The following is an 11,359-nucleotide window of genomic DNA, read 5'->3' on the forward strand; positions in this document are numbered from 1 at the left end:
ATTATTTTTTCATGAGAAAGATAAAGCAAGAAATAGTTACTTTTACTTTTTACTAGCTCCACAAGGATTTTGAGGATTAGAATTGATTTTTGTGTTATCCAACACAGGATTAGAATTGATTTTTGTGTTATCCAACACACTATACACCTATGTATTGTTAGTTGCATTTATATATGTACGGTGAAATGCCGAGGATTTGAATAGTGGAAGTAGAAGCATGGCATTTGAATTTTGAAGTAGTCTTGGATTCTTGGGTCCTCCTCTAACTTGTGTCAAAGATTCAAGAAACGCATGAAAGAAGATCAAAACAACAATAACCAATAAAGAAAGAAAACAATGTACGCGCGAGTAGTAAATACTAATTTAGTATGAGGGACAGGTCATAGAATCTGAATTTGATTGGAAAGGCTGTTATATAGTGACTTGTAATTGCAAGAATGACTCAAAGACTTTACAGATTTGGTCCAAAAATGAAATAATTAAAGATTAAACTTCAGATTTATTAATATTTATTATTAATTTTTTTAAAAGTAAAACAAGTCACACATATTAATTAAAAGGTTTTATATTTTATTATTTTTTTAAAATTAGACAAAGTTTCTCTCAGTTTTTTATTTTAAGTCTTATTTTCTATTGGACCGACTTTATAAATTTTGAGTAGCCATAAGCATGAGAAATGTTGATGTCTAGTACTAATCATTATTGAATGGCGTATGCCAGTAATACTAGACATTGTTTTTGACACATTTTTTATTACTCCTATAACAGTATTTTTACAGTTTTAAGAATATTAATTAACAAAATTCATTTTTAATTAATTGAAATTTACTGATATTTTTGTAATGAATTTGTAATGATTAATTACTTATGCTTCATTGTGTGCATGAAAAATCAACTAGAAATAGAGAAGAAAGTAAAAATAGAAGAGATAAAAAATTGTATGTGTTTGATAGCATGAAAACTAGATTGAATATCAGTTAACCCAGCTAATTTTCCTTTGTTCATTAGAACCTCCCACAAAAAGGATCTCTTAATACTAATGAGAATATGAATGACTTATGACCTTAAACATCCTAATTAAAAAGGAAAAAAATAATAGAGAGAAATGCTTAAAACACTGAATTAATTAAAGAGAACATTACTATCACCCATAGGCCATAGAGAGATGTTTTCCTTTCCAAGAGGACAATTTTCCTCTCCAAAGTTAATGACTGGTTGCAAGGTAGAGAATTTATTAGGTTTGCCCCCAACTATATCATGTGAAGTAAATAAAATTAAGGAAGACAACTAGAATTACAACACAAGAGGCATGAGATAATTGATAAAAAAAATATATTCAATATTAACTCCATAGGGGCAACTCGTAACAAAGTTGACCTTGAGACCAGAAATCAACTCAAAACTCCTCAAAGGAGCTTTGATGGCTCAATTTTGTAACATTAGTCCTTCTAAGCATGATAATGCCACTAGTACAATGTGGGTAGCACCTTAAAATTTGCACCGATAATATAAGAAAATCTTTCAACTTCAGTTGCCTTTCTCATAAGGCTATTGAGACCTTCAACTACAATGAGGGGGGAACAAAGAATCGCCCTATTTCAGCCATATGCATAATTGAAAATATGTTACTACTACTGGTTACTACAATTAGGTATTTATTTTTTATATATAAAAACGGAGATAGTACTGTAAAAATCAAACTGTTAATATACTAAACCCGACTTAAGGAACATAAACTAATAACGTAAAAAAATGCCAACATTATGGTGGTGTTGATGAATATCTCTTTGACTGGAAAAAACGTGATACTTTTTTTTTGTATTTAGGGGTGTATAGTGGTCGCCGCACCTAGTACTGCTTCCAATATTGTCGTAATCATTATGGCTTTGATCTTAAAGGGGTCAAAAGGGTGAAAGGTAATAGATTCAATTCAAGTGTCCACAAACTAAAGAGAAAAACAAGCAACCTATTACTTATGTTCTCCTTTATGCAATTTCCATACGAGTCTATCATTGTCTTTCAACTTTTTTTACTTTTTGTGTTGAAAATTGCACTATTGCAGCCTTCAGTATCTACCTCTTAAAAATCTAGCATGTTAGGAAAGCACTCCACCTAAAGGCTAAAGCGATAATGGTAACAAGTTTTGGATTTTTTTTTTCAAAAGAACTATTCTTTTTCATTTTAAAGGAGATTTTCAAACCTTTATTGAAAACTCTTTAATACAAAATAAGACGCGCACTATTGAAACTTTTGTGGAAAACAAATTTGTTCTTGACCCCCAATTTCAAATTTTGATTCAAGTGATATTTATTTAATTCTTTATGAATATGATCTGAAATTTGAGATTTATACATGAAAACAAATATTGCCGATAGCTAAACAAATTTCATTATATTGTTAATTATTAATGTTTTTAATTCAAATGAAATTATCTTCCACAAAAAACACATAATGTGGACAAAAAAGAATATAACGTGGAAAATGTATGCATGCATTGCTTTCATATGTCTTCGAAGGAGGTATGAAACATGTCGGTCAATGATACATTTTGAAATCAGATTTAAATGGATCGACTATTAACGGGAGTGTTGACCTTGCACTCTTGCAGGAAGAGTTCATGTGATGCATCATAATTCATAAATTGTGGTAACAAAGCAAGCTGTACAATCAGCCATCCAGCTGTAATACCTTTCCTTTTTGGTTGCTTTTTCCTTCATTTCTTTTACCAATTGAGGTTTTAGGTTCCGTACACAAATTAAGAAAACAGGTAAATAAATAAAATAAACTTGTTGGTTGTAATAAAAAAAGCTAATTTTATAAAACTTGTGCCTTTATAATTAGTACAAAGTAGCTTTCAATTTTATTAATGATGGGTTTTTACCAAAAAAAATTAATTAATTATTTTTAGTTTGATTTTTCTTATTAATTATATTTTTTTCATTTATAAGATTTATAAGATTTCAACTCCAGACTTTACTTAAAAAATTTAGTTTAATTTTCACTCTTATAGTCATAGATGTGTTGGTAAAATAATTAGTTCATGCATGTGTATAAACAGTGCCATGATTTTTAAATTCTAGATCCACCTAAATTTCACATTTTTATTAGAATAAATTATGTTTGAAGTTGATATAAAATTTTGAAAAGTATTAATTTTGTCCTCATAAATCTTTTTGTGTTAATTTAATTCCAATAAAAATAAAACATATTTTATTAATCATCAGCACTACTTCTATTAAACGATTCTATGACATGACTAACAAATTTATTTTTTCTTTTTATCTTTTCAAGTACATTCAAAAAACACCAAAAGTTATTGTTACTTCATTTTTTTCCCCTTGATCTTACTAGTAAGTGTGAGAAAATCACACAAGAGATGAAAAATTGTAATTTTTTGGAAGTTTTAGTTTTCAGAAATTGTTTAATTTATTTTGAGAAATTTAACTGTCATAAATTATTTAATTTATTTGTAACAAAATTGCATGTATAAATTTGTTAGTTATGGTAGATTACCGTTTCATAGAACTACAAGTGAGGATCAATAAAAATATATTTTATTTTTACATAGACTAAATTAATATGACAAAATTTATGAGGAAAAAATTAATATTTTTAAAATTTTATAGGATTCCAAACATATTTTATCCTTTTATTTTAACTATATTTTGCACTCCATTAATTTTTTTTATTAACAATCACTTTTATATTTATTGGTACATCCTATATACTAAGTTTATTCTTTCATTATATGAAATTAATTAATATAATATGGAAACAATTTTATTTTTAGAGATACTTCAAAAATTGATATTTATGCAGTTATTAGTAAATTTAATAATAATATCTAGGGATAAGAGTAAAAAAAAGAAGAAGCAAATATTACTATATTTTCAATTAATAGAAAAACTGTTGCAAGCTTAACTTTTAATTGGAGCATCTTTAACCTTAGTTGCTTGTTGGAATTCTTATTCTAAAATAAGGTTGCTTTTTTTTTTTTCATTGAAACATGTTATGTGACACGAAAAATTTCTTTAAAAAAAAAAGTGTCTTGGATCCCTCCATTGTTTGGTACTATTAAATGCAATATGGATGGTTGGCGAGGGGTTCTCCTGGGCATGCTGCTGCTGGAGGTATTTTTCGTAATCATCTTGGTGGCGTGTTGGCATGCTTCTCTTATTATGTTGGTATTCAATAAGCTTTTTTTGTTGAGATTTTTGGGGCTATTATTGCTCTTGAAATGACTAAGGAGAAGGGTTGGAACCGCACCTGGCTTGAGTGTGATTTTACTTTGGTGATTCATGCTTTCAAAAAACCTTCTATTGTTCCTTGGCAGGTTAGATATAGATGGAAAAATTGTTTGTCTTTTTGTAAACATATAGTTTTTTTTTTCTCTCTCATATCTTTAGAGAAGCTAATTCTTATGCATACAAACTTGTTTCTTTTGGTGTTTCATCTAGGACTACAACTTTTTGGTTGGACTCCATACTTTCCTTTGTCAAAGAGGAGTTCCTTAGAAAATAGACAATCTTCTTAGTCGTAGGTTTTGCTTACTTTTTTGTTGGGTTTTGGTCTAGTCCCCCCCCAACTTTGTTTTGATTCTTATTTTAATTTGTTCCTTTCTAATATACTAGTAGTGGAGTGTTGCATGGTTGCAGTTTCTTTGGGGTATCAACCAAGTTGAAATTTCCTTTTTCGCCACTAGCTTCATCCTCTCAATTTATAAAAAAAAAAATTATCTTAAATTGAAAGCATTAGAGATTGTCTCAGTTTTCTGCAAAAAGAAAATTATTTACATTTGTCTTTTTAGAATTTTAAAATAACATTACTATTCTTAATTATATTTGTATTTGACATTTATTGGTATATTACTTAAAATAAAATGAAGCAAAATTGTTTTTTCTTAAAAAAAAGGTTATTAAAATGATTCAAAGTAAATTGAGAAAATCAATATGAATCTCTATCTTTTCAATTATTATTTTGGCATGTATATAAAAAATCATTACAATCTAAAAAATCTCAGAAGAGTGTTCTGAATATAATTTATTCTAAAATAAAATATGTAGCTCAGTTCATTGATATACACTCGTATTCTCTTTTTTATGTACCAAGTACCAACAACCTCTGTCCAAAATCCTTCCCATCCATCTCATCTCAGGTCTGAGGAAGGTGTATTAATGACTCGTAAATGGAAATACGCAATTTTTTAACTAAGACACTATTTAGATTTTGGAGCTATTGAACTTGCCCATCCCAAAGAACGTGGTTATTTATTATAGATATTTTTTTAAAAAAATTTTTGTTCTTGTAAATTTTTATTATTTTATTCTTTGGAAGTTCATGTTTTTTAAATTTTAATCGTTCTTTTAAGATTTTAATTTCTTCATGTATATTTTTCATATGAATAAAAATTGGAAAAATATAAACTATTTTTTAAACAATGAAAAATGTAAACTTATGGTAACTAACAACAAATAAAATATCTTATTAAGATTAAAATTAAAAAAAAACAAAACTTCTAGAAACTAATTTTATTGGAATCAAAATTAAAAAAAAAAATATGAGGATAAAACATATTTAAGCTTTTATTATAAATATTATAAATATATAGAGAATAAAATATAAGTTTCTTTCCACAAAAAAAAAACAATTAATTTAAAGATGAAAGAGGCAGAGAAAGTGAAAATTGGAATTAATAACTAGCGAGGAATGCTTATAAAATCTGATGAGTTTGAATGGTTCAATAGAAGCTGATCTTGAGTTCTAGTCTTCTTGCTGGAGGATGAAACAGAAGATGCACCTAACTCCCAAGACTCATTCGAACTACTATCACAGCTAAACGACCCTTCCATTACGCCGTTTTGGCTACTACAAGGAATAATCGACTCTAACTTGCGTTTCTTCAACTTGGTTCGTTTTCCTTCCTCATCGTACCCTGACACAACCTCCATCATCAGATTGTAGCATTCTTCCACCTTCTCCTGCAACATATATATCAATTCCACATTTAGCTAATTAACAAATAAATACTCTTATTCAGCATACATAGTATCATGTGATAGGAAGAAAAAAATAATCAAAAATAAAAGATGTTAATAGAATGTTAAAAATAAGGTGTTCAAATATCATCATCCTGTATAATTTTATTCTTAGAGTAATTGACGTGATAATTTTTAGATAATAGTATTAGGAATCCATTATTCAATACATCTTTTATTACATGCATTTTATTATTATTAGTTAAAATTTATTAAAAATTATAAAACCAAGAAAGATTTATTAAATAAAAAATAAGAATTATATAAAATACATTATTAGTATTTCTCTCTAATATAAATCTGATATTTATTTAAGTATCAATTGTTAACCATTTTTAAGAATTGTGAAACTATTAAAGGGAATTATTGAAGTTCTTAAATTTTACTAGGGCCCACAATAAATGAGTTAAGCAGCATGTCGATGCTGTTATGTCTTTGACTATTCAGACATGAAAAGTTTAAACAGCTCCTTTTCCATGATTTAATTAGAACAACACATTGATTCAAGAAAACGCGAACAACCTTGTCGATTCCAAGAATACCCAAGAGCTGATCTTGGTATTCCACTCCTAGACGAGGCTCCACTGTATTGACCACGCGCATCACTGTGGCAGTAGCCAACACAGATGGTAGATAACCCATAAATCTAGAATCTGCAATGTTAGATAAGAGATTAAACGACAGCAATAACAATAATGTGAAAGAACAATAAAACAAGGAAGAAAGCATAAGATCTGGTAAGTACTAGTTACCTGCAAAGACAGAGAGAAGAACGGTTTCACACCTTCTGAGAAACTCCCAACAGAGATAGCCCTTTAACCCCAGTTTCCTTGTGATGTAATCAAGAAATGAAAGAGGTGTTACAGGGTTCATCTTCCACCCAAGTGTGGAAAGAACCAAGATTTCCATTCTCTTAACGGTTTTCGCTTCAAACAAGTACTTACTCTCCTCCACCTTCACAAACACCACATAAACAACACATACAAACCATTGATCAAAATCCATTTACTTGTGTCAAAGATTCCACATTGATCAGTAATATGGTCACAACAATGTATATAATAGAGTTTTAGAGTGACATACTTGGAGGTCTATAAAAAGGGGCACGTGGGTCTCTTCAAATTTGGCAGCGAGAGAGAGGCAAGCCACTGCGGATAGTTGTGTGAGCCAAGGATTGTTGTTGTTGTTGTTGTCGTTGTTGTCGTTTTGGAATCTGAAGCTGAAGAGGAACCTATCGAGGTAGTTAACAGCGAGAACCGCAGTGAGGGTAGAAAAGGAATAACGAGCATTTACTTTCAGAATCCACTCCACTGCTTCTTCTCGAGATGAGGCTAAAACGAGGTTGTTTTGGAGAAGAGTATTCGAGAGTTGGTTTTGGTGTTCTTTGGCGAGAAGAGAAGGTAGCTCCTCGTGGTCCCAGAAGAGGTCGTGTTCTAACAAGACCACATTGGAGGAATTAGTGTTTGTGGTTGTTGTGTTACTGTACTCATTATAGTCTACTTGTTCTTCTTCCTCCCAATGAATGTGATCTTCTAAGCAGTAGAGGGTGTCTAGAAGGGGTTTTGGGTAACGATGTGCCATTTTAGTTTCTTCTAAGAAGAGGTGATGGTGTAGTGGCATAGATCTTTCTTCATTATAGGGTAGAGAAAGACTTGGTTATAAATTGCTTTGATGGATTGGACATTGGAGAGGTTACTCTGTTTGAGAAGAGAAAATAATAGAAAGTAAAGGAGGAAGTGAGTGAGCAGTGACCATGAACTAAAGGGCCTTGTTATTTATTGATGATGGGCTTTCCCAACTGCACCGTTTTGGGAGAGATTCTTTCCCTCAAAATATATATATATATATATATATATATATATATATATATATATATATATATATATATATATATATATATATATAAATTTGGAGTAGGATAAATAGTTAAATTTGTAGATGAAAGTATGAGGTGTTTATAAATTAGTTTTTAAAAAATGAAAAATTTAAATTTAATTTTTAAATGTATAAAAAGTGTGATAAAATAATCCTGTAAATAATTTAATGATAAATTGATCCTCAAAAAATATAATTTTTATTAAATTAATTTTTAAATATTTCAAAATTACTTAAAAAGCATGATTAATTTGTTATATTTTTATATATTTAAATACTAAAATTTTATTTTCATTTTTTAAAAATCAAATTGTCACTTTATCACACTTCCCATAACAAATTTAACTATTTATTCAAATATATATTAGCATATTACCCATGTTTACTCACAGACCACTCAATTGGTTGCGTGTATTTATCAATGTGTAAATAGTATAAGATTTGGTTTATAAAATATTTTGTAAATTAAGAGCATAATAGTAAACATGAGTTTTGAATATGAATAAATACGATGTAAATTTAAGTATTAGAAAATATGATATCATACCAAAGAGCATCAGTCATAGACGGAGTTCAAAGAATAGATAATTAATTGAACATAATGAGATTCATAAATCATCATGCAAACGACAGATAGTAGATGGAAATTTAGTTTGACTTCGCAAAACATATTAAACTTGTCCCCCGATTTAAAGGTTGATATATAAATTTTTGTACATTCGCACGAGTTATTTTTATTTTGATATATGTTTTAAATATATCTATTTATAAAATTAAATCTTTTTAGTTAATCAAGTTCTCCAAAATAGTAGAAAGATTGAAAGAGTATTGAAGCCGAAAAACATATATTTAGAGTCTCACATATATTTTTAATTTTATTTAATATATTTATAAATTTATATGAAAATTCATTAAATATAAAAACCTAAAAAAGATTTAACTTTGTTAAATTTATTTTTTAATTTTAAAATATCAAATGATAAAATAATTTGATTATTTTGTAACTATGTTGTATATAAAAATTACTGATATTATAATATTACAGCTTATAAACATTTTTTGAATAATTTAAAATGTAAAATTAATTTAATTAGATACAAAATTTGAAACTAATATAAATTATAATAAATTATTATTTTAATCTCAAAAATAAAAATAAAATTCTCTTAATCGGCACCCAGGTAAGATTTGTTGTTAAGTGCAGTGACGGATTCGGAGGGAGTAGGCAAGGGTCCCCCTAGTATTTTACATGCATATGCGTATATGTATTTTTATGTTGGTAATTATAAAAAAAAAAATTATTTGTTTTTATTATGATAATGATTAATATGATAACTAATATAAAATTAGTTTTTGTTATGATTACATTAAAATTATTATCATTTAAAATAAAAATAGTTTCAATTTTATGTGTAAAATAGTAAATATTTTTTAAAAAATCTTACATATTAAAAGTTAGACATTTAAAAAAAATTTAAAAAATCCAATCTCCCTTTAATAGAATTTTGGATCCGTCCCTCATTACATATGTTTAATATTATTTTTGTTCTATGAGAAAAATACTTTCGTACATTTGCATGAGTTATATCCCATTTTTATGCTTATTCCAAATATATATGTTCGTAAAACTAAATACTTTCATTGAGACAAGCAAAAAGAATGAGAGAGTGTTTAAATAGACAACATGTATTTGATTTCTTATTTAATTATATATATATATATATATATATATATATATATATATATATATATATATATATAAAACATTATAAGTGTCGATCATGTATAAAACTTTAAAAAGGATTTATGTTTTATTAAATTTATTTAATTTTGTAATTTTAAAATATTATTGAATCTTTGTTAAATATTCAGAGAAAAAAGTTTTATCACCCACAATATTTTCTCCAAAATGATGTCAAGTAAAACTAAATTAATTTATAATATTATTGAGTAAATAATTTAAAATTATTTTATAATTTTAATATATTTATTACATACTTATGTAAAAATAAAATTAACATTATTATATAAATATTAATCAACAAAAATTTCGTATATGAATTTATTAAACATAAAGTTAAAATATTATTTTGTAAATATATAATAAATAATTAGGTTTAAACAAATTTTTAGTATGAGTATTCTGATTATGTAATAGAAATATTATTAAAAAATTGTCTATGAAATTATTTAAAATTATTTTTTGGAATTTAAAGTAAAATAAATGGTAGATAGTTCCCTTTTGTCTCAAGATGTGTAAAAGACTAATAAATCCGTTTCTTTAGAATGAAAATTCAAATTTTAGTTTCCAAAAGTGAAAAAAAAATGTAATAAATCTATTTATTTGTTAACTTTTGTCTGTTACTATTAATGAAAAGTCTATCTGACACAATTAGTGACAAATTTGTCAGTGTTTTACATATTTAAGGACGAAAATGATTATTTATCCAAAATATAATTTAATCTTCATCTTTTTACCTTTTTTAATCGCTGCAAGCATAACATTACAATAAGCACCGAAAAAAAAATAGGAAAGTAAGTATAAGTTAGAACAAAAAATAATAAACATAATCTCTTTGTTGGTCTGAAATTTCTATTTTGACAGTACCTTACCCAAAATATGAAACTCAAACGAAAATACACAGTCATTAAGTTAATTCTTATAAAAAAATGAGACTCAACTTGATTTTGTCACTCCCTAATGTTGTCACATTAAAAATTTCAATAGATCATGTTTATTAATTAATATTATGTTTATTATTGTGTTTGTTTTAACTTATATTTGTTTTCCTATTTTTTAAGTGTTTATTAGAATGTTATACTTGCAATGATTAAAAAAAAGGGAAAAGATAAAATTTAATTTATAATTTAGATAAATAGTTATTTTCATCCAAAAGTGCTGACAAATCCATATTTAAATGTGTCATATAAACTCTTTCGTTAATGATAACGAATGAAAGTTAATAAATTGATAGATTTATCTCACTTTTTTACTTTCATAAACTAAAATTTAAATTTTCATTTTTTGGATACAAATTTATTAATACTTTACACATTCATGGATCAAAATAAATAAATTATTGACTATTTAATATGCAAATGTGTTAAATATTTATAGGAATAATATCTTGAATGATACTTGATTCAAACAAAATGAAGATTGAGTTTGACTTCACATAACATATTGAACTAGTCCTCCAATTCTATGGTAGCATTCAGCCAATTTGGCATGTATATAGATTTCCGTGCATTCGAACAAATTATTTCCATTTTGACACATATTTGAAATACATCTATTTATAAAATTAAATATTTTTATTACGAAAAATATTTGTAGTTAATCAAGTTCCCAAAATACTAAAAGTATTGAAGAAGAAGAAATATATTTAGAGTCTCACGCATATTTTTATTTTATTTAAAATATATATGACTTAATTGCACATTTTTTT

At 26.7% G+C, this 11,359-nt stretch overlaps 1 protein-coding gene across 1 annotated transcript; it reads right to left on the reverse strand.

Moving 5' to 3' along the window:
* Positions 1 to 5,666: 5,666 nt before the first annotated feature.
* On the reverse strand, positions 5,667 to 7,826 carry LOC100804102 (cyclin-D3-1-like). The gene is made up of 4 exons (NM_001254981.3): positions 7,119 to 7,826; positions 6,788 to 6,989; positions 6,558 to 6,688; positions 5,667 to 5,978 (listed from the first exon to the last, which is right to left on the reverse strand). Exons 1-4 carry the CDS (start codon positions 7,653 to 7,655, stop codon positions 5,697 to 5,699), a joined length of 1,152 nt encoding a protein of 383 aa, NP_001241910.2. The 5' UTR covers positions 7,656 to 7,826; the 3' UTR covers positions 5,667 to 5,696.
* Positions 7,827 to 11,359: the final 3,533 nt, after the last annotated feature.

This window comes from Glycine max, chromosome 17, assembly GCF_000004515.6.
Source record: "Glycine max cultivar Williams 82 chromosome 17, Glycine_max_v4.0, whole genome shotgun sequence".
NCBI classification, from domain to species: domain Eukaryota; kingdom Viridiplantae; phylum Streptophyta; class Magnoliopsida; order Fabales; family Fabaceae; genus Glycine; species Glycine max.